This window comes from Malaclemys terrapin, chromosome 10, assembly GCF_027887155.1.
Source record: "Malaclemys terrapin pileata isolate rMalTer1 chromosome 10, rMalTer1.hap1, whole genome shotgun sequence".
Classification (NCBI taxonomy): Eukaryota; Metazoa; Chordata; order Testudines; family Emydidae; genus Malaclemys; species Malaclemys terrapin.
This window is the reverse complement of record NC_071514.1, coordinates 53933359-53960346: the sequence shown is the minus strand read 5'-3', so window position 1 is coordinate 53960346 and position 26988 is coordinate 53933359. Positions and strand designations below refer to the sequence as shown.

At 41.5% G+C, this 26988-nt stretch overlaps 1 protein-coding gene across 2 annotated transcripts in view; it reads right to left on the bottom strand.

Annotated features, from left to right (window-relative positions):
* CREBBP (CREB binding protein) overlaps positions 1–26988 on the bottom strand; it is a 175561-nt gene that overhangs the window by 89065 nt on the left and 59508 nt on the right. For both annotated transcript variants that reach the window (XM_054041404.1, XM_054041405.1), the window contains exon 3: positions 2736–2912. In XM_054041404.1, the coding sequence (XP_053897379.1) occupies positions 2736–2912 (177 nt within the window). The remainder of the gene's footprint in view (positions 1–2735; positions 2913–26988) is intronic.

Sequence of the window (26988 nt, the reverse complement as noted above, 5' to 3'; positions counted from 1 at the left end):
ACAGAAAATATCACATGAAACTAGCCAAGTTTGCAATATTCTAAATATCCACAATTTCCAAAGTAAATTATATTTTTTAAAAGTATACTAACAAGAACTATTCTCACAAGCAATTTGCACTAACTAGAAGTCATTTGTTTTGCACAGCAGAAACATGAGAGCATTCAATAGTGTGCTTCCCATATCAGAGCCAAAATGATATCAGAGATAGTATTCACTCTATCAGCAAACAGTCCACTTTGTACATAAAACAAAACTTCTAACTGTTTTAGGAATTTACACACACTTGTAGTGGTGCAGATAGAACTTACATAACACAACATTTCCCGCATCTATTTTGGGACTTAGTGTATAAGGTTAAAACCAAATACAACCCTTTGTGACAAACAATACAGCATACCTGGAGAATTAATTTACTGCACAACTATCTATATACAAACTTTGTCTATATTATTAGAAAATTTACCCATTGCTGAAAATGCGGATCAGGTGAACCGGTGTGAAGTTTAAATGGCAAGTGCAGACAGGATCAAAGTAAGTTCAGTAATGTTTCAGAAACCATGGCTGAACTTTGCAAAGCAAATTTGTTGCTTCAGTGTTCTAAAAGGTGACCAATACCACAGTGTAATTCTAAAAATCTGTACGAAAAGGGCATTTCATTTTATTATGGCATTTTTAAAACACAATTCTCATTTAAAATACAATACAGTGGTCAAAATGCTCTTGCTCTCAGTCTTTTGTCAAGACTGTGGATGGAAGCGGCATCTCTTACTAACAGTAAGATGACAGCAGACATAGTTAGATAAATTTAAGCACAACAGGGCACTTTAACTTTGCAGTAATAAATATGAAAACAGTTTATGAAGTAACGATACCACAACCTAAGATAGTGGACCTTACTATAAGTTCACCACCAATATAAACAAGTTTATAGTTACTTAACTCAGGGGTTCTCAAACTTCATTGCACCGTAACCCCCTTCGGACAATAAAAGTTATAACGCGACCCCAGGAGAGGGGACCGAAGCTTGAGCCCACCCAAGCCCCACTGCCGTGGGCAAGAGGGGAGTTGGCAAAGCTGAAGCACAAGGGTTTCAACCCTAGCTGGGGGTTGGGTGGTGGGAGGGGGGCGGGGCTGGAGATGGGGAGGGGCTGTAATTTGAGTCCCAACACGCAGGGCTAAAACCCTCCGGTTTTGGCCTCAGGTGGTGGGGCCTGGGCTTCGGCCCTGGGCCCCAGCAAGTCTAAGCCAGCCCTGGCAATCCCATTAAAATAGGATCACGACCCACTTTGGTTCTCAAACTGTGGGTCAGGACCCCACTGAAACTTATCCTAGAAGTAGCCTTATGATTACATACCACATAGTATAAATAACTGAATTGGCCAACTTCTCTTATAACCTTAAGGATGACTTGATTTATAAAGCTCAACAATTTTTTCTGTAATCATTTTAGGAGAAACTGTTGTAATTGATTGTTTTCCACCCTGTTTCTCCTTTCACTTTTGAGTTCCAAAATTGTATGCAAAAAGCTCCTCCTCCTTTCTAATCAGCTGTGCCTTCATTCAGTGATGCCACAATCTAGTGTTGCCTTTATAGCAGCATTCTAACACAGCTAGAAAAAATTAGGAAGGAGCTGATTATTTTGATAAAGAAGCTTTTTCTTAAAGATGATCTGCAAAACAAAAAATGAACACTAATGTAGAGGGAGGTTCTCAAATTGAAAATTTTGTAGCAATATTTTTATAAAGAATCCCTAAGATTAAAGGAAAATATCTTCTCTTTTTCAGTTTGCTGGGTGCATTTGACAGCATTTAGTGAATTCAGTTTCACTGTTTCTTTGAATTTGCAAATCCTTCCCCAGACTCAACAGACTCAACTACAGCAGTAGAGGTGAAAGTGTAACAGACTGAAGAGGCAGCAGGTGGTAATGTGCACAAAAAGAAAAGGAAAGGTGCAGGCCTGAGCACGGTCGGTGATGTTGCTCTCAGGTACACTCAATTCTGAACATCAGCAGGGAACAGAGACAGCCGCCACCCCTTTAATTTTAGTTTTAATAATTTTTAAAAATGCAGAGTATACTGTTTAGGGAAATATTTCAAAAAATGGAAATTTGTAGTATGTCCTTTTTGCTAAATGCTCCCGGTAACCAATAATGGGGGTTACTGAGCACAGAAATAAATTTTATACAAGCTTCTAAATCCCCCCACCCCACTTTCTTGATTATTTCCCAGTTTACTGGGGATATGACAGAATGCAATACTGTCTCAGAGAAACCCATGCAATTCCTAGTGTCTGTGATACCAGAGAACAATGAATTCTGGGATATCTTCAGTGAAACAAAGTACCAATTTCTGAGGTGAAAAACTATTGGGAGGGTGGATGCTAGTTACATAAGAATAGCCAAACCAGGTCAGCCCAATGGTCCATAGAGCCCAGTATCCTGAAGCTTATTTCTGTCTTTCATGCTCACCATAGGCTGGATAGCAGGCACACTTTGCATATTTGGGACTTACCTCATTTTTGTTTTACAATTCACCTTTAATATTTTGCTGACCAATACTACTGAGAAAAGAAATCAGATTAATGAGTTTTCAATATCATTCATTAAAATCTAAACTAGTATGATGTGAATTCAGATTTTACTAGATATAACTTTATACATGGGGACTTGGAATATATTTTGAAAATGCATAACAAGGAAGGGGAAAATGACATACGAGTTAAATGCAACTTACCATATTTGGCACACTGGTAACTGAAGTACTCTTGATGTCAGTAGGAAAGGGAGGCAAATTATTTGCCATGCCTGGCTTGTTTGGTAACTGAGGGTTCACGCCTGTAGCTCCCAGCTGCTGCCCTCCAGCTTGACTAAAGGGCTGCCCAAAGGGACTAGTGTTACCTGTCATTCCCATCTGGAATAGAAACAAATATATTACTAACAACTTTTATTTATCCACAAACATTTTTAATATGATAAAAGTAGATGCAAGTATCCATCTTCATATTCTTTGATCCACATGGCTAAAAAACCCTTTCCCTGACATTGCCGTGTCACTGATTTATTTCAAAGTTATCTGATCAGGCAATAAAATTTAGACATCTGGTTTTATCCATATGCCCTTTGTGTCAATCTTATTTGTTGCAGTCCAATTTATAAAAGCACGATAAAACTCTGAAGGAAAAGAGTTACTCTTTCCAATAATGCATTGACAAAACAGACCCTCAAAGCAGGTAACTTTTGTGCGTGCGCTCTTTTGTGCAGGAGATGCAGCCCTGTACACAAATTGCACATGGGGAAATAAAAGGACTATGTAGTAATTTTTTATTCTTTTAATTATTTGTTTAAACATTTTGAAATTTTACCAAAAAAACCCCAACCTACTTTACATCAGATATGGCATACTAACCCAACAAGAAATTCTGAGTATATAGTTTAATTAAAATTAAAATTAAAATTTAATTGATAGTCATAAATAACATTTTTAAAGGTTATGAGTTTGTCTTCCAAACAAGGATGAAATGGGGATGGAAGATGGGAGGGGCTTGATTATCAAGTGTGGAGATTGCTTATTTTCTCTTCTTGTATTTATAGCAGCCAAGTTTTATACGACTGTATTCTTTTATATAACATTGGCAAAAATGTACAAGGACTTAGGAGGATTTCTACTGTAGTACAGGAGAGGAATTGTTAGGTGCATCCAAGGGGAGTATAACAAGAACTATAAACATGAAACAGAAAAAAAGCAAAGTAGAATGTGTTTCTTTAGATTAATACAAAAATGTAAAAAGGACACCTGTCTCAGCTTCTTTGCACCCTTGCCATAAATTACAAAAACAAATAAATTTAACAATAGCCAGCAGAACACAAAATTTCCCTTGTATGAGTAACAAACATTGTCTATCGATAAGATCTATTTGCCTGTGGAAGAGTCTCCCAAGAGAAGTGCTGGAAGCCCTATCATTGGAGTCATTCAGAACTACACTGGAGAAAACCACTTAAATATACTGTAGGGAATTTATTCCTTTGGCAGGGGAAGAGCAAGATAATTTACTTCCTCTTTTCTATCACTAGCTTTATAAAGCCCATGTCAGCAAATCAGTGTGACAAGTCAAAAAAATAACTCTCTTATCAGGGGGAGGAATTCTATACACATCCCCATCATTACTCTTCAAAAGTCTTACATATGTGTAAATTCAAACATTTGAAGAGTCCATATTTTAAATATTTAACAACCTCCAGTTTCCCTTTCCGATGATCTCGCTTGCCCTTCCCTCCAACACGCACTCTAGTGTTCCCATGCCCTGGTTCTTTACGCTCCTACATAGTCACCTCTGGCAATAGGAGGAAAAATTGAGGGAAGGCTTTAAAGGGAGAAAATTATCCCCCTTCAAGGTCAGGTCAGCTTTCTGCCTTTCCTAGTGGATGCTACTGAGCAGGACTCCCTCCCACTCCTTCCCTCTAGCATTGCTGAATATGCTTCAAACAAGAAACAGGAAGCAAATGCTAGGTGTTCTGTACTTAGTAACTGGATGACAAATTAAACAGATCACTGACTCAGCTTTGCAATTCTCCATGCATACCTTACTGTCATTAGGGGAAGGGAGTAAAACAGTCAAATAGCCAGCCAGCTATGAAGCGCTCAGCATGGACAGAGTTATTGGGCAGGAAGTCTCACAAGCCTTTCCCACCTCTAAGTTGCTGCATTAGTACAGTTGATTGGAAAGCAAAAGCTGCATGTTTAGCATGCAGCCAAGCACCAATCAAAAAGGCATAGTCTCCCTACCTGGGAAGAACTGTGTTTGGGCTTACAAGTGTAAGAGCCCCCTGACTGTGAACTCAATACAGGTGAGGAAGGGATGTCAGAGCTGGTAATGGCTCCCTGATTCTGTGGGGGTGATCAACACTGGCTCTCTCCTCAGTGAGCTTTAGAGTCAATGGGGGGCTACTCTAAGTTGCACCACAGGCAAAGGGTCCATTAAGCATCTCCCAATTCTGCAACACTACTTGCTTTGATGTGGCTGGCAAAGGAGACATTCATAGGAGCTTATGCCAGCACAGAGCTCCCACCACACTGAATTCCCTACTGGTCATTTGCAACCAGATTCCAGCCCTTTTGCACTACACAGAGTGGTCAGATATCATTTGAAGGGAATCTATCACAGTTCGGAATCTTATCAGGAGAAAAGTAAAGAGAACTAGTTTATTAGAACAAGAGATTTCCTTGAAAAAGGACCTTACATGGAACAGGGGGAAAAAAACATCGACCCTCCTCTGAGGCAAAAAACAGTGGGGTTAGTTCAGAGAACAATCCAGATGGAGAAATTATTACAGTATAAAATAAATAAAAAGGAGGCACTCAGCCTGCAATTCAACTTTACAGGACAAGAACACACATTACTTTTATCCAGAGCAATAGATCCAACACAGACTTTCCTAGCAGCCCGTACAGTCACCAGAGTGAACAAGCATTCAGATCAAAACACTCAAAGTTAATGTTGCTTCAGGAACATTAATTTAGCCATATTCTACATAGAATGTTCATCCAAAACAAGCTAAACTAGAAAAACGTTAAGGTTGCAAAGTCAAGCACTCAAATTAGGAAATGGCATATTTAAGGCCACCTCTCCAGCCTTAATTTGTGCCCCTGGTGCATGTGCATTATGACAGTCTTTAATTACATGATTACACACTATTTTTTTTTCAGCAGGAAAAAATTGTGCCAGCAGAGGGAGTTTTGAGAGTAGAGGACTGCTCTCAGTTCTGGAGCTCTGTGCCACAGCAGCCTGAAGGAGTAATTGCAAGGCAAGTCCTGTTCAGCCCCTGCAGCCCCAGGATGGCGTATGCTCAGTCACTCTGTGGGGTTGGGGAGGGGGGTGGCAGGGGGGAAAGGGGAGACATGCACATTTCAGTAGCCATATAGGAGCTGTGAAGGAACGGAGCCTGCTCACTACAGACAGACAGACAGACAGACAGACAGACAGACAGACAATCTTCAGAGAAATTAGGTGCCAAACTCTAAAAGACTTATTTTTCATACTGTTGCTCTCCGAGACTCATTGTTCATGTCTATTCCATTGTAGTTGTGTGTGCTCGCCACATGCACTGGTACCAGAAGTTTTTCCTTCAGTGGTATCTGTAGGGGACTGGCTTTGGCCCCCTCTGGAGTGGCACACGTATGCACCAGTATAAGGGCGCCACCGGCTCCTCCCTCCCTCAGTTCCTTCTTGCTGGAAACTCCAACAGAGGGAAGGAGGATGGGTCATGGAATGAACATGAGCAACACATCTCGAAGAACAACAGTTACGAAAGGTAACCATCTTTTCTTCTTCGAGTGCTTTCTCATGTCCATTCCATTGTAGGTGACTCCCAAGCATTACCAGTGGAGGTGGGTAGGAGTTCCTGGACATGTCGATTGCAACACAGTTCTGCCAAATCCAGCATCATCCCTGGATTGCTGGGCGATGATGTAATGCATCATGAACATGAGTATTGAAGACCACATCACGGCCCTGCAGATGTCCTGGATTGGGACATGCACCAGAAAGGCAACCGAAGACACCTGAGCCCTACTTAAGTGAGCCTTCAGTATCTATGGAAGCACAGCCTGCTCCAACTCGTAACGAGTATGGACACAGGTGGTGATCCAATTTGAAATCCTCTGAGAGAACACCAGAAGGCCCTTCATCCTGTCAGCTATCGCAATAAAAAGAGCTGAGCTGATCTGCGGAAGGGCTTGGTGCACTCCTGTTAGAATGCCAGAGCGTGCCTGACATCTAGAGTGTGGAGCCGCCTCTCCTCATTGGTCATGCGAAGCTTTGGACAGAACACCAGGAGGAAGAGATCCTGGTTGACATGGAAGTGCGACACCACCTTTGGCAGGAAGGCCGGATGGGGCTGCAGCTGGACCCATGTCTTTGTAGAATACTGTGTACAGGGGCTCCCAAGAACTTTAATAGCTACAAGGAATGCAACCTTCCACAACAAGTGGGAAAGGGAACAAGAAGCCAAAAGCTCAAAGGGCAGGCCCATGAGCCTGGAGAGGACCAGGTTGAGGTCCCATTGGAGGACCGGGTCCCAGACCAGTGAAAAGAGTCTTTCAAGGCCTTTCAGGAACCTAAGCGTCATGTCATGCGAGAATACCGATCTACCCTGGAGGCAAGGGTGGAAAGCAGATATAGCTGCCAGGTGAACCTTGATTGAAGAGAAAGCAAGGCCCTGTTGCTTTAAGTGAAGCAGGTAATTCAGAATGGACTGCAGAGATGACTGGGTCGGGGAAATACTCCGCTCTGCTGCCCAGCATGAGAAACGCTTCCACTTTGCCAGGTAAGTTGCTCTGGTGTCGGGCACTGGGAGGGATCACTAGAGCAGGCTTGTTCCTCTGGCTTCCGCCACACAGCATCCAAGCTGTGAGGTGGAGTGAGGTTTGGTTTGGGTGCAGCAGCCGACCGTGATCCTAAGAGAGTAGGTCTGGACGGCTGGGAAGTGCCCATGGGGCTGCTACGGCCAGGTCCATGAGCATCCCGAACCAATGCTGGCGAGGCCATGCTGGGGCAAGCATAATGACTTTGTCCCTCTTGATCTTTAAGAGGAGTTTGCTGATGAGTGGGATTGGCGGGAAGATGTACATCAGGTCTCCTGACAAAAGCATTGGAGAGTGAGCCTCTGCTGAGGCCTTACAGGGAGCAGACCTGATGATACTTTTTGTTTTGCCTGGTGGCAAACAGGTCCACTCGGGGAACTCCCCACTTCTGAAAGAGCATCCTGACAACCTCCGAGTGGATGGACCACTTGTGGGGCGAGAAGAAGGACCTGCTGAGGTGATCCACTAGCGTGTTCTGGACACCGGGGAGGTGCGAGGCTTCTAGGTGGATTGCAGAAGTCCCACAGGTGAAGAGCTTCCTGGCGAAGGGCTGACGAACGAGCTCCCCACTGCTTGTTGACAGAGCATGGAGGCCGTGTTCTCTGTCAACACTTGCACTACCCAACCGGATAGGTGAGGAAATAACACCGCACAAGCTAGACGGATGGCTCTGAGCTCCCTGATGTTTATGTAAAATGTGAGCTCCGCTCTTGACCATAGCCCTGTGTTCACACCACACAGCCAGCGAACAACGCCGGGATCCCAGGGAACGCTGCCTAGAGTCCAGGGAACAAAGCTGGGAACTCTGATGGGTAAACTGGTGGTGTTACTCTGGTGAGCACTGGTGGGGCACTCCCTGAGACAGGGAGCGGTGTCGCACCAATGGGGACTGCTGGAAAGATCCCAGAGTGAGTTTATCCCTCAAACGGGGCACCTTGCTGGCTGGGGTGGGCAGCATCAGAAGAGACAATATGTCCGTAGCAGCCTAAAAGGCCTCCGGCGTGGACAGCATTGCCACGTGCCTCTACCCCTTCCCGGGGTGGCCGGTGGGTCACAAAGTGGGCTTGACAGCTGAAGAGGTGCTGAAGCCTGGCCACCAGCCAGAGGGGAAGATCTGCCCCGAGTGGGTCTTCGCTCTCCTCCAGCTCTCTCCTTCCCTTTATGAGATGTAGGAGAATGCCCTCTCCCGGCCTCTCTCTGCTTTTTAGCCGGTACCCGGGATGGGGATTAGCACCGGACGGAGGCTGGTGACGTGCTCTGCACCGAAGCTGTGTCCTTGGAGCTCAGAGGCTGCTGCGAGGGCCGACTCCATAAGGAATGCTCTAAATTAAATGTCCCACTCCTGTTTGGTAGACGGCTTGAAACTCTTACAAATGTGACACTTGTCGCTCAAGTGGGTCTCCCCAAAACACTTCAGACAGCTTTGATGGAGAATCACTGACTGGCATAGGTTTTCTGTAGCAGTCGCAAGGCTTAAAGCCTGGGAACCGGAGCATGCCCCATCCCTAGGTTAAGTCCCACAGGGGACTAACTATTTCGAACATACACTAAGGGAACTAATACACTACACAAACTTTCTAAGAACTATATATAAGAGAATTCACAACTAGGCACAGTTGAGAAGGAAAGCTTGCCGAAGCAAGATGTTGCAGCACTGCCACTGGCGGTAAGAAGGAACTGAGGGAGGGGGGAGCCGGCAGCGCCCCTTATACTAGCGTATTCGCGCACCACTCCAGAGAGTGCCAGAGCCAGTCCCCTTCAGATACCACTGAGGGAAAAACTTCTGGCACCGATGCATGTGGAGAGCACACACACCTTACATGAGCAAGCACTCTAAGAAGAACAAATCTTTACTGAGCATGTGCACACAGATATTTCAAAGGCTTCTAACCTGGGCAGGGTGGATACAAATCAATGATTTTTGTATTTAAATCAGACTTTAATAAAATGCATTTGAGGAAAAAACCTATCTAAAGAGAGTTTTAATTAAGATACATTATAGCTCAAAGATATGCCATCATGGAATAGGGATTATAAATTCTAATTCTATAGTATGAGACAATATATTCATATAATGTTTAAGAAAAGTTTTGTAAATGAGTTCCAGTAGTTCATGGATTAGGGACCCAATCTTACGGGGTTCAGGGACTTCTGCATAGATTATTTAGGTTCCATAACAACCACTTTGCAGCAGGTGCTCTGAAAAAAGTTGGAGGAAACAAGCTAACTCTCCCACAAGACATGCAATGGAACTCAGTAGTGGACTGTTTTGAGCACTATATCAAGAACTAGCCTAATTTGATGACAGTTTGTGAACAGAATTGTAAAAAAATAGATGGCACTGTCACAGCCAAAGTTCTCAACATTGGACTTGAGAGAAATGCTGAACACATGCTGAGTACCCTGAAGCCTATTTCTGTAGCCTTCAACAAAATGCAGGGAAATAGCTGGTTTATTGCTGACGCTGTTGAAATCTGGAAGGAACGGAGTGAGATCTTAAAAAGAGAAATATGCAATGACAGAGTTAAATTACAAGCATTAAAAAAACGAATGGGACAAGCACTATCTCCAGCTCATTTTCTTGCTAATATTCTCAATACTTGGTACCAGGGTCAAACCTTAACTGAAGAGGAGTTAGCTATGACATGGACATCCAGCCATCATCCCTCCATAATGCCACCTATAATAAACTTCAGAGCTAAGGGTGAAACGTTCAAGAAATATACGTTTGCTGATGATGTTTTAAAGAAAGTCACACCAGTGAACTGGTGGACGTCACTTAAGCACTTGGATTCAGACTGTTGAAGTGATAATCTCACTTAACAGCAGTAGCTTCTTCTGCCGGTGTAGAAAGAATATTTTCTTCCTTTGGACTAATTCATTCCAAATTGAAAAATCGTTTGGGACCTGAAAAAGCAGGAAAGTTTGTTTTTCTTTTCCAGATTACGAACGAACAGGAAAATGAAGGTGAAGATGACTGAGTTAGCTGCAGAAGTCAACATATTTGTTGTTTCTCATGTTGACCTGGCTGACAGTCAATTTAAATTTTTTTTTTTTAAAAGAATATTTAACTATTTCAGTTAAAAACGATTTTAACAAAAACAAACCTATTTTAAAAACCTTGAATGTTTAACTAAAAATCAAAAATTCATATGCTTATTTTGTTAAAATATATTTTTGCTGTTGAAGGAAAAAATCCAGAATACGTTAACGTTTTTGTTTTAGTTAAATAAAACAATTTAAATGTCTGTCTGGTGATGTTCTCCTCCTAATACAGCATGGCAAAAAAAAATCCTCCAAATATTAATGATTAACCTGCTGAATTGAAGATCATTCACCTCCCACTGACTTCATAAATATCTGCTTCAATTACCTTTGGTAAATGAAATAACCAAACAATCATTCATGTTCTCATATAGCTGTAAAACTCATCTGAAAAGTTTTCAAAATAAATCACTTTAAAAATGTATAGTATGTACCTTCTAAAAACAAAACCTACATCTATCTCTGAGTTGTGAAGATTATGTATTAAAGTTATAACCAACAAGAATGCACTTTTATGTAGAAATCCATAATTAAATCGAGTCTTCCTGACTAGTGATTTAAATCAAATCCACCCTGAACCTGGCCAACTTTGGGTGAATTTTCAGAGGGACAGCAAAAGGCACATCTTTGACACAAAACCAATACTCCCCCTGCCAAGTTTCAAGTCTCTGCTCCAAATCTTGGCGCCGTTAGAGCTCCTCAAATGTAACTACTTTAAGATATTTTTTAAACACAGGCAAAACAGTATTTTTTCCCAAAACCTCTTTTTCAGAAATGGCAATCTGTTTTAGCTGAAAGCTTTTTTAAAAGACCTGTCTCAGGTAGAAACCTAGCATAGAAAACGTCAGCCCAAGTAGGTTAAGTTTGGCCAAGTTATAAGCAACTGAAAAAAACTGTTTTAAAATGGAAAGTGGTGTGCTATTAACCTATAAATAGTGCCACGTGCACCATCTATAATTTCCAATTCTTCTGTCCTTTACAATGTTAAGCTTACCATATCATGTTTCAGATATAAACTTGCCAAATCCAACATTGCTGGAGCAAAAACTTAACTTTTGGAATTTCTTAACCTGAGTACTTGGTATATCACCGTTACTTTCGCACTTTGACTTCAATTATCATTGCTTCGAAATTAAAACAAACGTTTTACTGCCATGCAGAAAATAGCCTTTCAAACTACCAGGAAGGAGAAAGTTATAAAGGGACAACATTTTCAAATCCCTTATTACCTGCCTTCCACCTAAACAAAAAATCAAATTGTGCATTAACAGATATGTATCAATGTATCTTAGAACAAAGAAAATCATTAATCAGTCTGGGACTAGTAAGAGGAACATTCTCTATAACATAGAAAGCTTATGTTATGAGAATTGGCTTAAAACATTTATTTAAACTGCTATTAAAATTTAAAGATAACCATAAGATTTCATTTTTATGGTGGAAGTTCTTCAAAGGTAATACAAAAATAAAACTCAGAAGAGGTGAAAATTCCTTTTCTTCTTTTATGTTTCAGTCTAAAAGTCATGTTTTTCCTATAAGAATAAAAATAGAGAGTACAAAATAAAGCCAAAGTTGAGAAAGGGGCCATATGCAAGAGTAGTTTGTCAGGAATATCTAATTGTATTCTATCGTCTATAGTCTTATCACAAAATAATTGTACCATTACTTTTTTTAGTCAAAGCCTCACAAAGAATACATATTAGCAACTAGATTATGATTTCCAGAGACAAAGGAATGCACATAATATAATTCAATTTTTTTTTTTTTTTTGCATTTTGCCATCCTGTTTAAAAACTAATTTCAAACAAAGAAAGAGAAGACCAGCATGGTGTTTCTTTCAGTAGCAGAGCAACTCTGGGAGTACGGGTGAAGGAGTTTGGAGCGCAGGTGGTATTCTCTTCAATTCTTCCTGTCAAAGGTAGGGGCCCGGGCAGAGACAGATGCATCATGGAAGTGAATGCCTGGCTGCGAAGATGGTGTCGCCAGGAGGGCTTTGGCTTCCTAGACCACGGGATGCTATTCGAGGAAAGACTGCTAGGCAGAGATGGCGTTCACCTTTCGAGGAAAGACCCTATTCGGACACAGACTGGCTAACCTAGTGAGGAGGGCTTTAAACTAGGTTCGACGGGGACAGGTGAGCAAAGCCCACAGGTAAGTGGGGAACATGGAGACCGGGGAGATGGGTCGGAAACAAGAGGGAGTGTGGGCTATATTGGCAGAGAGAAAGGACAAAACTGGGAGGAAAGATCAAACCAGTATCTTAGATGCCTATATACAAATGCGAGAAGTATGGGGAATAAGCAGGAAGAACTGGAAGTGCTAATAAATAAATACAACTATGACATTGTTGGCATCACTGAAACTTGGTGGGATAATACACATGATTGGAATGTTGGTGTGGATGGGTACAGCTTGCTCAGGAAGGATAGACAGGGGAAAAAGGGAGGAGGTGTTGCCTTATATATTAAAAATGTACACACTTGGACTGAGGTAGAGATGGACATAGGAGACGGAAGTGTTGAGAGTCTCTGGGTTAGGCTTAAAGGGGCAAAAAACAAGGGAGATGTCATGCTAGGAGTCTACTACAGGCCACCTAACCAGGTGGAAGAGGTGGATGAGGCTTTTTTCAAGCAACTAACAAAATCATCCAAAGCCCAAGATTTGGTGGTGATGGAGGACTTCAACTATCCGGATATATGTTGGGAAAATAACACAGCGGGGCACAGACTATCCAACAAATTCTTGGACTGCATTGGAGACAACTTTTTATTTCAGAAGGTTGAAAAAGCTACTAGGGGGGAAGCTGTTCTAGACTTGATTTTAACAAATAGGGAGGAACTCGTTGAGAATGTGAAAGTAGAAGGCAGCCTGGGTGAAAGTGATCATGAAATCATAGAGTTTGCAATTCTAAGGAAGGGTAGAAGGGAGAACAGCAAAATAGAGACAATGGATTTCAGGAAGGCAGATTTTGGGAAGCTCAGAGAGCTGATAGGTAAGGTCCCATGGGAATCAAGACTGAGGGGAAAAACAACTGAGGAGAGTTGGCAGTTTTTCAAAGGGACACTATTAAGGGCCCAAAAGCAAGCTATTCCGCTGGTTAGGAAAGATAGAAAATGTGGCAAAAGACCACCTTGGCTTAACCACGAGATCTTGCACGATCTAAAAAATAAAAAGGAGTCATAAAAAATGGAAACTAGGACAGATTACAAAGGATGAATATAGGCAAACAACACAGGAATGCAGGGGCAAGATTAGAAAGGCAAAGGCACAAAATGAGCTCATACTAGCTACGGGAATAAAAGGAAACAAGAAGACTTTTTATCAATACATTAGAAGCAAGAGGAAGACCAAAGACAGGGTAGGCCCACTGCTTAGTGAAGAGGGAGAAACAGTAACAGGAAACTTGGAAATGGCGGAGATGCTTAATGACTTCTTTGTTTCGGTCTTCACCGAGAAGTTTGAAGGAATGCCTAACATAGTGAATACTAATGGGAAGGGGGTAGGTTTAGCGGATAAAATAAAAAAAGAACAAGTTAAAAATCACTTAGAAAAGTTAGACGCCTGCAAGTCACCCGGGCCTGATGAAATGCATCCTAGAATACTCAAGGAGCTAATAGAGGAGGTATCTGAGCCTCTAGCTATTATCTTTGGAAAGTCATGGGAGACGGGAGAGATTCCAGAAGACTGGAAAAGGGCAAATATAGTGCCCATCTATAAAAAGGGAAATAAAAACAACCCAGGTAACTACAGACCAGTTAGTTTAACTTCTGTGCCAGGGAAGATAATGGAGCAAGTAATTAAGGAAATCATCTGCAAACACTTGGAAGGTGGTAAGGTGATAGGGAACAGCCAGCATGGATTTGTGAAGAACAAATCATGTCAAACCAATCTGATAGCTTTCTTTGATAGGATAACGAGCCTTGTGGATAAGGGTGAAGCGGTGGATGTGATATACCTAGACTTTAGTAAGGCATTTGATACAGTCTCGCATGATATTCTTATCGATAAACTAGGCAAATACAAATTAGATGGGGCTACTATAAGGTGGGTGCATAACTGGCTGGATAACCGTACTCAGAGAGTTGTTATTAATGGTTCCCAATCCTGCTGGAAAGGCGTAACGAGTGGGGTACCGCAGGGGTCTGTTTTGGGACCGGCTCTGTTCAATATCTTCATCAACGACTTAGATATTGGCATAGAAAGTACGCTTATTAAGTTTGCGGATGATACCAAACTGGGAGGGATTGCAACTACTTTGGAGGACAGGGTCATAATTCAAAATGATCTGGACAAATTGGAGAAATGGTCTGAGTTAAACAGGATGAAGTTTAACAAAGACAAATGCAAAGTGCTCCACTTAGGAAGGAAAAATCAATTTCACACATACAGAATGGGAAAAGACTGTCTAGGAAGGAGTACGGCAGAAAGGGATCTAGGGGTTATAGTGGACCACAAGCTAAATATGAGTCAACCATGTGATGCTGTTGCAAAAAAAGCAAACATGATTCTGGGATGCATTAACAGGTGTGTTGTGAGCAAGACACGAGAAGTCATTCTTCCGCTCTACTCTGCTCTGGTTAGGCCTCAGCTGGAGTATTGTGTCCAGTTCTGGGCACCGCATTTTAAAAAAGATGTGGAGAAATTGGAAAGGGTCCAAAGAAGAGCAACAAGAATGATTAAAGGTCTTGAGAACATGACCTATGAAGGAAGGCTGAAAGAACTGGGTTTGTTTAGTTTGGAAAAGAGAAGACTGAGAGGGGACATGATAGCAGTTTTCAGGTATCTAAAAGGGTGTCATAAGGAGGAGGGAGAGAACTTGTTCACCTTAGCCTCTAAGGATAGAACCAGAAACAATGGGTTTAAACTGCAGCAAGGGAGGTCTAGGTTGGACATTAGGAAAAAGTTCCTAACTGTCAGGGTGGTTAAACACTGGAACAAATTGCCTAGGGAGGTTGTGGAATCTCCGTCTCTGGAGATATTTAAGAGTAGGTTAGATAAATGTCTATCGGGGATGGTCTAGACAGTATTTGGTCCTGCCATGCGGGCAGGGGACTGGACTCGATGACCTCTCGAGGTCCCTTCCAGTCCTATAATGTATAAATCTATGAAAAACCTGGTGCCAGACAGCAGGTCAGAATCAGAGTGGATCTTCTAGAGTCAGCAATGCTGCTGAGGCAGTACTCTTGGTCCAAAAAGCAGTACGGTTCATATCATTCCTACAGCAACAACTCCAGCAACTACAGATTGACAGTAACTGCTTTGGAGAGAACCAGTTTCAGTTTTTCTTGGCCAAGCAGGTAACACCAATCTGAACAAGAAAGATGAAAAAAACAATGAAGGCAGGAATCTAGAGGACCCACCTAAGGCCAAGCACTTTCACACACCAAAAATATCCAGAGTCAAATGGGGTAATTCTGTGCTTCCTAGTTATGTATCTGAAGATTTTAAAGTAGTTAACCATTTCAAGAAGTGTGTCAATTAATCCTGGCTTGTTAAATCTCAAAACAAGCTTGCACATTTATTCAGAATCTAAAATGCAAAATCTCTGCAGTATTTTTGCTTATTTTTCAGACTGAGAAACCAACAGCTTTAAGGTGAATGAAACCCAGATTGTTCCAATTCAGCACTGCGCTTCCTCAACCCACATACCTGTGAGCAACACAAAATAACCGCCATTCTCAATAGATCTGCTTTCTCATATTTCTCAAATTTCTGGAGAGTTAGTGGTTCAGAAGAATTATACTTTCTAATTACAGATCACCAAAAACAAGATAAAAAGTTAAAGTAGTAATATAATTTTCCACTAGATACGGTGATGGTATATATATTGCAATGTGAAACTCTTGGTCCAATCATGAAGAACTGAGTTTTTCAAGGAGGCAGCAATCTCCACAATTAACAGGCAAGGTCTTCACTGGATTTACCACCTGGGGTTACAGATTTGCTTCACAGGTTATGGCTCCTCTTGAACTTCAATCTGGCTTCCACTCACCCCTCTCTACCTGAAACTGCCAGCATTAAAGTCACCAAAAAACTACCACAAACCAGATTCTCTTTACTCAATGCTGTGGACCATCCCCTTTTTCTTGAGAACCTCCCTTTCTTGCACTTTTGCAACTCTATTATATCCTTGTCCCTTAATCCTTTTTCAGTCTCCTTTAATGGCTCTGTCTCTCCCTTCTGGTCCCATCAGTCTCTGAGAGTTCAATCCTAAATCCTCTACTCACTCCATTCTTTGTGTGGTCTGTCTCATCCACTCCCACCTTTGTTAAAACAAATTCTTTATCAATCCTAGTCTTTCTTCTGCATCACTCTGCATCTACTGCCGCATCACTGCCAGTTTGCTTTCATAATGGTTATCCCATTGCTCGGTCAAACTCAGTGAGCCACACTCATAGGTGGTGTAAATTACATGAATGTAAAAGTTACAAAGACCAGGGATGCAAGTGCTTGGAACGAATGCTATGCATGCTGTTGCAACTTACTGGTAGGTTAGTGTGTATCTTAAAGAATCTGTGGAAAAAATATCACCGTCTTTTTAATTCAGGGTCAGAGCTGCTGAATTACTGACAAAAACAAGTTTAGTAATGTCTAATTCTGCGGTGCCAGCCAGATTCCATTCCCTGTGTATCAAAACTGTTCACTAAATTATTTTTATTGCCAGTTACACCTGTGAAAAACCAATGAAGATGCACAGGTATCACTACAGGCATAATCTGACCACCAGACTCTCTACTACCAGGGATGGTGGGTGGGAAGTAGAGAACCCAGAATAACTCTGATTCCAGGGAACATGCAGGGCTCACAGTTAGAAAAACATCTTTTTTACATTCATATTCGTTTTGTGCTAAGTCACCTACCATGGCATCAATACAGTAAGGATCATTCTCTGGACACCAGTGGGGAATTGGCATGGTATGAAAATTATGACCAATACAAAGCCTATTTTATGTCCCAGAGCACTAACGAATACCCCATTGGGTTTGATACAAATAGACTGGTACACTTTAGGCACACATTAGATGCTAAGAGATTAATATGGTTTGGTGTGTCAAAATACTTCTTGAGCCACTATGGAAAGGGGGAAAAGAGAAGCGGGCTTGAGGGGGGAAAAAAGAGAAATAGACTATGCTTATCTCAGCAAGGCTGAAAGCTGTATCATTTTTGCCTCTTTCACTAGGCTGACATATCCAAACTCTCACCAAGTCCAACTTCTCCATTTTCTATCTGACTAAAATCGGAATTTCCCTCAACTGCTAAAACTATATTCCACATTTTGGCTTTCAACTCACCTCTACTACTATAATCACCTCCACTCTGGCCACCCTCTCTCTTTCTGATCTCTTTTCTTTCTATCCAAAACTCTGCAGCAGCCAGAAATTATCACCTCTTGTTTCATTACAACCATGAAACTCTCCTCCCTCAGTCCATTCCCTGGCTTCCTCTCTAGATCCAGAGCTTTGTCAAGTTCTTCACATCAGTTTTTAGGTGCTTTACAGAGTTACCCTGTACTCTATCACAGACCACTTCCTTCTACACCCAAAGTGTGGTTGACAACTTGGTCAATCCGAGCTGTTTTAATTCCATGGCCAAGTTCATCCTATTACATTATATCTGATTACTTTATAGATAAAAGCAGAATGGTATCTGACAGCAACAAATGCAGTCTTCTCTGATTGAATTTAGAGGAGTAACACTCACTGGAGTACTAGAGATGTGGGAAGCCTTCATTATAGGACTTGTATTTGGACCTATGTTCCCCTTGGTCGGTGAAGACCAGGACAGAAGAACTGAATTCACTACTGGCAGAGGTTGTCAAAGCCTTCCTCTAGGAAAGCAGAATCTCACAATTACTGTTGTTCATCCTTTGCATGAGAAACCAAACATCTGAGGTGGACAATCTAGCTATTGTCGAGTAACCGATTTTCCACTTTTGCTTAAACTGAGGGAAGGCGGTGGAACACACAAGGCATCTAGATGCCTGAGGATTCAATGTTTCATCAACCTAAATACAGGGCAAACACACTGGAGGCACTGATAGAGGCCCACCACAGTAGCATTTAACTTTAGAAAGGGGAACAATGCAAACATGAGGAAGCTAGTTAAATGGAAATTAAAAGGTTCAGTCCCAAAAGTGAAATACCTGCAAGCTGCATGGAAAATTCTGAAAAACACTTAAATAGCAGCTCAAATTAAATGTAAATCCGAAATTAACAAATATAGTAAGAGGACTTAAGTGCCAGCATGGCTAAATAAGAAAGTAAAGAAGTGGTTAGAGGCAAAAAGGTAATCTTTTAAAAATTGGAAGTAAAATCCTATTGAGGAAAACAGAAAGGAGCATAAACTCTGGAAAGTCAAGTATAATTAGGCAGGCCAACAAAGAATTTGAAGAGCAACTAGCAAAAACAGCAAAAAAAATTTCAAGTACAGCAGAAGCAGGAAGCCTGCTAACCAGTGGGGCAACTGGACGACTGAGATGCTAAAGAAGCTCTCAAGAAAGTTAAGTCCACTGCAGAGAAACTAAATGAATTCTTTGCATCAGTCTTCACTACAAAGGATGTGCGGGAGATTCCCACACCTGAGCCACTCTTTTCAGGTGACAAATCTGAGGAACTGTCCCAGATTGAGGCATCATTAGAGGAGGTTTGAGAACAAATTGACAAAATTAAACAGTAATAAATCACCAGAACCAGATGGTATTCATCCAAGAGTTCTAGGGGATCTCATATGAAATTGCAGAACTACTAACTGTGGTATGTAACCTATCATTTGCATCAGCTTCTGTACCAGATGACAGAATAATGTGATGCTATTTTTTTTAAAAAGGCTCCAGAGGCAATCCCAACTATTACAGGGGGGTAAATCCTGACTTCAGTACCAGGCAAACTGGTTGAAACTATAGTAAAGAACAGAATTATCAGACAGAGACAAACACAATTTGTTGGGGGAAGAATCAACATGGCTTTCTAAAGGGAAATCATGCCTCACAAATCTATTAGAATTCTTTGAGGGGGTAAACAATCGTGGACAAGGATGATCCAGTGGAGATAGTGTACTTAGACTTTCAGAAAGCCTTTGACACAGTCCCTCACCAAAAGGCTCTTAGCCAAAGTAAGCAGTCATGGGATAAGAGGGAAGGTCCTTTCATTAATCAGTAACGGGATAAAAGATAGTAAACAAAAGGTAGGAATAAATAGTCAGTTTTCAGAATGGAGAGGAGAATAACTCCCAGGAGTCTATACTGGGACCAGTGCTGTTCAACATATTCATAAATTATCTGGAAAAAGGGGTTAAACAGTGAGGTGGCAAAATTTGCAGATGATACAAAATTACTCAAAATAGTTAAGTCCAAAGCAGACAGCCAAGAGCTACAAAGGGATCGCATTAAACTGGATGACTGGGCAACAAAATGGCAGATGAAATTCAATGTTGATAAATGCAAAGTAATGCACACTGGAAAACATGACCCCAACTATACATACAAAATGAAGGGGTCTAAATCAGCTCTTACCACTCAAGAAGGAGATCTTGAAGTCATTGTGAATAGTTCTCTGACAAGGGAAGGATGCCATGAAGCTTTCAAAACGTCATGCTGTTAAGAGTTAATGTTACTTTAACTCCTGAAAACACATTCAAAGTCTCAGTGACAACTGTAACTTTACCATTCTTTTTAGGGACGGACAGATTTGGTAAAAGTTACGGGGAGATTTTCACAATGCCAGTCATCAGACCAGCTGCTGCAGGCAAAGCTTGAACATTCCAATACAAGTCCATTTTACACAGGAAGATTAACTCTATTACCTTATCTCCATTTGAGAGTTGGGAAGAATTACATGAAAGTAACTGAGTAGGCAAAGAAGGACAAAGGAAAAATTCTGATGAATCCTGATTAGTTGAGAATCCACACTTTGCTAGGAAGTTACACACGCAGATTGCTACATGAAGCTTTTATAAGACTATCTGAACTCAAATTTTGGAGTTTGTATTTTGGTTAATGATTGTATCGCATTCATGGAAACTGAATACCAAATATAGTATATTCAAGATTAAAATATTCATGTGCAAAACAGCATGGCTTGCAGGTCTGATCAAAAAAGTCTTAAAAACAGCATTAAGATGTTTAATTTGTGGAAAATACAACCTCTGAAAATAGAAACTTTGCAGCAGCTCTAAGTATTTAGCTAAGATTAATCCGTGTGTTCTAATCAGCTCAAATTTCTCTTTTATGATTATTAGGTCAAAGCAGAAAGCTAATTTTTGTTCATCTGAACACAGCCATTGTTCCAGTACATACACAAATACAGAATGAAATAATATCAAGAAATTATATCAATTTCAAACAAAGCTTCAACAAATGAATTTTTTTCTCAAGTTTGAAGAAAACCCAATTATTTTTCAAGAATTTTTGAATAAATCCAAGTTTAGGACAAAATACTAATAACATGTCTTCTCAAGATATTAGTATAATTTATTTTGACAATAAGATTAGGTCAGTGATGCAGATAAAAAATTCAAGCTTCCAAGCACATTTATTTCTTCTTCTCCCAATCATTTTCTAGACACCTGTACTAAAATCAGTTCAGTGGCATTATGTCCAAACTGTGATTAAATCATAGGATATATGAATAGTGAGGACAGTTGTTCTACAGAATCTTATAAGACCAATGGGCTCCCTCACCAGACTGTGAAAGACCAATGCCATGACCAAGACTCTTTCTGGCCCCTGCCTAAGGGCAGTTTATTATTCAAAACACAAAACTCACAAAGTAACATAAAACAAAGCTACTCCCCTGAGCAAAAACAGGTTACAGGGGCCCAGAGGCCTTTCTTCTTGCATTACTTCTCCCAGGAGAAAGGGCCAGATTGAATTTAAAAAGAAATATCAAATTGTAAATAAAAAAAATTGATATATTTATTTAAATACACATTTAAAAAATAAACCTAATTAAAATTAAATATGAAATTGTGGCAATTTTAAATTAAAATCTATCAAGCAGTACGTTTGTTGCCCAAATTTAAAAAAAAGTCAAACCACTGAACTAGCAAATCACTCGCTAAGCACTTGGAACCAGAGTTTGCTGAAGTGCTAGAACAGATACTGATAGCAGTAGCCTCTTCTGCAGGTGCAGAGAGAATATTTTCATTTCAGTTATTCAACTAATTCAGTTCAATGACTAGCTGATTCGAAGTTAAGAAACCAATTTGCATGATGAAAAAGCAGGAAAACTTGTTTTCCTCTTCTAATTAGGTGTGAGAGGATGAGATCTAATAGCTCTAAAGTCCTGGACAGGATGACCAAAAACAATCAGTTCAGTTAGTTACTTCCTTTGTTTAATACATCAGTTAGTTTTAAATGCAAAATATGTTTTGATAAACTTTAAATGTATCCAGTACATTGAAGATGTTTTTAGTTAATAAAACTAAGTAGAGCCTGACACAAATTCCAAATAAGAATCGTACCATTTTCTAACAATAAAAAAGTAATTAAGAATCTGAATAAATGTACATTAAGCTATATATACTTAAATAAATGTGTATGCATATTGTGTAGCCTCCTGATTAGCAAATCTAGTGTAAAGGTTATGTATAGTTACACATCAACATGTGCTAATAGTTACCAGTGAGAGAATCAACTTTTTTTGGGGGGACGGGGGAAGGGGGGACAACTAAAAAGTACAAAAGAAAACAAGATTAAAATTGGTGATTTAATGAACTTCACCCTGAAAAGGGCATGCACCTTCCTTTAAATCAACACTAAATTGTGTGACCCCTAAACCCTTTTTTGGCTGTTTCACTCTATAATCACACACTCTCATTTCTGTCCAAGACTGGGGTCCAAAACACACTCTGTCCAACAAGCTTCACCCTTCCTCGGAGAAGAAATCCACATTTACATGGATTGCACCAGACCTGTGGTGTACTGTGAAAACACAGTGATGCAGAGCTAGACACCGGCATGTCAGCCTGGCACTGGCCTCCTTCTCAGACTGCAGCCATTTCAGAAGGGCGTGGCTGATTATCAGAGTAAAAGGTGCTTCAAGGATGTAATACTGTAAGGCCATAACTGCCCATTTTACCACTAAACACTCTCTTGACCACCAAGCAATGGTCCTCTCCAGGAATGAATTTTGTACTAAGATAACAGCAGATGTTTTTGCCTTCATCTAGGACCTGTGACAAAATGGCCTCAAGCCTCTCCTCAGGGCACATCTACACTACAGAGCTATGTTAGGTCGACCTACAGCCACTGCTGTAATTACTGCACTAGCTGATGTCCACACTACCCTCTCCTTCCAGCCACCTGTGCTTCTCGGCTTCCTGAGCAGGGAGCCTGCAGGCAGCAGCCTGGCTAGAAGTAGGGAGCCATGGCAGCCAAGCTCTAGCTGCCTGGCTTTCTTGTCAATTTCACAGCTCCAGCATGGAGCCGTGAAATTGACAAGACAGCCAACAGCCAATGTAAGTAATGAAGTGTCTACACAGACACTGCATTACCTTAACTACACCAACATAAGCCCTATGCCTCTCGTGGAGGTTGAGTTATGTCGGTGTAGTAGGGCACTTACATCAGTGGGACACGGCTGTAGTGTGTACACTGACATAATTAGGTCGATGTAAGCCGCCTTATTTTGACCTAACTCTGTAGTGTAGGCCAGGCCTCAGAGGCATTTGTCTGTAGGATAAACTCAGAATGTGAATTTAAGGCCAGACGGGACCATTAGATCATCTAATCTATCACAAGCCCTTTTCACCACTAAACACTCTCTTGATCACTAAGCAATTGTCCTCTCCATGAAAGAGTATCCACAAAAGTATCCTGTTTGATGTGCAGAAATCAAGAGCTGCAGAATCAATTCACTGGCAGAGGATTCATTTGATCACCCCCAAAAGGATCTGAACAAGCTGGAGACCAATGTGTCTTGCAGGGTGCCTTCATGTGCAGAAGTCCATTAAGTGAGCAGTTACTGTGGAAAACTTGGCAAAGTGGCAGTAATAAATACCCTCCTAACCTAAGGAAAGATTTCACTTGTTTCATAGTGGGGACTGGAGATTCCAGCACGGTCTTCCCCTTACTGCAGGCCTTGATTCAAGCTAGCACCCTCTCCTGGGTCTCCTCTCCCCGTAAATGGCCTGCCCACCATACACCATGTACTAGGTACAATATCTTTCTCTGGTATGGTTTGAGGACAAGGATGAGTTTGTCATAATCCTGTCTGACTATCCTGGACCACTCTTATCAGAATGTCCCCCTCAAGCTCAAAGTGGGAGGTGTATTGAGAATCCCATTCAGCACTGACAGTACCCCATTCACCCTAGCCAGTCCACACAGTCACCTGAACACCGCACCATCCCTCTCACTTTGAATAAAATCAGGCCTGCTAGCGATGGACTGAGCACCTGCCCTGAGTAGGGACCTGAGAAGTCCAGTCCTTAAAGGGGCACCCCATAGGGTCCAGATTACGTAACACTGCTGTGACTTTCCCAACTTTTTTCCCTGTGGCCCCTTGGTCTCCCAAGAGCCTCCCTCCTAGCACAAAGAGGATCCCTTTGAAACTTGGGCTAGGGACTGCAGAGTTCAGAACCAGAGAAGAGAAATATCTCTTCTGGCTAATTCGCCCCTTGAGTGTTGACACCCATCTCTGGATCCATCCCAACTGCTTCCCTTAAGAAAGTGGTTATGGGGCACCAGGCCCAGCCCAACACCACTGGGTTGGCTACAAGGTCTACCATGGCTATTCTCATTTCTGTATTCCAGCCTCCCACAGACAACCTAACCTCGGTCATTACATAGGACAAGATGTTCCCCTGGATGCAGCCGACATATAGCCAAAGAGTCTCAGAGGTTATCAGCTGTTCCTCCACAAACACCTCTGTTCCCATCACTATGACTGGAACTTCATAACGTTTTGGATCATGTGGATCACCTTGGGATTCAGAGAGTCACACACTTGGGCATAATTACATTCCATACTGGGGCAATACTAGTACTCACAGCCTTCCTGCCCACAGAGGAAGCAAATTAGGAGACTACCCAAACATGGAGCCCCCCCGCCCCCCTTCTCTTTGACAGGAACACTCTCACCATAGGTCCCTCTTCTCCAGTCTTTAACCCAGGCCTAACACTGAGGGCTACCTTGGGTCTCAACCTCCTTGGGTATCATAATCAGGTCCTGTAGACCAGAAGAACCCTTCCTGGAGGGAGCCTTGTAATCCCGGGCCCCCCCCCATAAAACCAGCCACCACTGATCCCACTCAGAAATCTTTCAATAGCCCTGCAGTCCAGTTCTGCCTTCAGCAAATTCTCCATGAGGCACACCACCACCTCATTCAGGCATGATGGCAGACCCACTCTTTGGGCCCTGCTGGTGAGAGCTGAAAAACTGCTTCAGTGCCATCACCTCCTTGATTTCCTCTGGGGACCATATATCCAATTTTAGCCACTAAGAGCAAAAACCCAACAATTGTTGAGATACTGCTCAAGGCAAAGATTCTGGGACAAACTGTTCCTGTCTTAACCAGCACAGAAGTCCTTCCTTGCTTCCAGCTCTCCATCGTCCTTTACTCAGATCCTATCCTTAGCACAATCTGCCTGGAACTCCCCCTGTAAAGTAGGGGGCAATTTTGATGGTCCACATCTCTTGGGCCCATCAGTAGGCAGCTGACACCAATTCACAGATCTTCTAGAAGGCATCATGATTGTCCTCTGGCCCCATATTAGTGAGAAATCCCACCTACCCCACCGAAGGGTAACTGAGGCATCACACTAAAATTACGAGTCCCAGTCACCCTGATCCAGTAGTTGAAGTAACTGCTGCTTGCTTTCCTGTTTCTGTTGGAACTTATGTTGCTGCAATTATAACCATTGTTGCTGCAGCTGCTGGTACTGTTACTGTTGTGCCAAGAGCTGCTAGTGATCGTGTTCCCCCAAACATATCAATGGCACTTCAGGATTCATTTCTACCTTCAGGCTGTGGCAACTGTTCACATTCTGCACCACCGATATGTTAAGTGAGCTCCCTCACTAGCCCAGGAAAGGACCAGTGTCATGCTCACGTCTCCTTCAGGCCTGTGCCTCAAGGCATAGTTTATTATTCGAACAAAAACTCAAAAGTTAACACAGAACTAAGCTAAGCTATTTCCCTGCCCAAAACAGACTGCAGGGGCCAAGAGCCCTTTCCTTTTGCAACTCTCCTTGACTGGAAAGATGGAACACCCCTTCCTTTAAACCCTTGCTGAATCATGTTACAGGCAGACAGCCCTTAGCCCTTAACCCTGCCACACTATTATAATACAACCTGCAGACAAAGGGCTCATATTCTGGTAATAGATGATAAAATAGGAGTTTCATCCAATACTAGTCAGTGTACAGTGCCTAGCATAATGAGGACCCAACCTAGTCTATATCTCTAGGAGCTACCACAATACATACAATAGTAATATTAAATCAGCATTTTTTAAAATTAAATATGGATCTCATATGAAAGACTTAGTATTTTGAATAGGAGTTTTAGAAATGGTTTGATGTGGAAACTTGTAATCCACCTGTTTTGTACACATTACTTTCTCCAGTCTATAAAGTATTTTCTAACACCATTACCAACACTTCTAAGAGATTAAAAAAATATATTATCTGTTACTAATAGTCTTAAGAAATAGTGTTTGGCTACTTTAGATGTAAGGAGCCTTTATACCTCATGCTGATGGCATTAAAGCATTTAATCATTTTTAAATGACCAATACGATAGGTGAACATTTTAATTTAATCCAAATTATATATTTTTTTAAAAATCAGATTTGAAGGAGTTTTACCTTAAAAGAAGCCTCCATGGGTACTAGTATGGCACCTCATGTGCTAATCTATTTGTGGATTATTTAGAGTTTTTTCTTGTTTATGTTAGTGGATCATAGTAGCTCTGAAAACACAGAACAATAATGCCAATAACTGTTTCTGTACCTTCTATATCAAATGTCTTCCTGACAGCCCTTTCCACATATGTCCAACAGGCCCTGAAAGGAGACAATCTAAGAATGTGAGGACACTGCCAAATCCACTTACGATCAGCAATACTGGAAATCCAAATCAAGCCTAAAGCTCTTAATGATGTTTCGAAGATGGGTAGAGAAAAAACAGATGGTTGCATATCAAGCCTCAACCACCTTAACAACAGAGGGGGAAGACAGGTAATACCTCTAGATCAATTACTGTATGAAGGAAAATAAGTAATTTTCTTTCATCCTGCACAATTTGCCCACTGCCCATTCTTGAGTGTTTGAGCCATATGATAGATCAGATAGTTTCAGAAACATTTCCTCTGATGAACAAGTGTCTGAAAAGAAGAAATAATGGGGGAAGTTAAAAATGTCTTCAACTAGGTGGGCGGGAGGGGAGAGAGAGAGAGGAAAGAAATCCTCTTCTGCTCCAAGATTCCCTTGCTCAAGGAAATGGAAGTACCTATTCTCCTTAGCAGAGGTAAATACGCTAGAGGAGTCATGGACAGGTTCAGCAAGTATATCATAAGGGGGAGATTACATTTCCAAATATAAACAAAAAGCCTCTATTCAAGCTGGATAGGACAGAAATGCC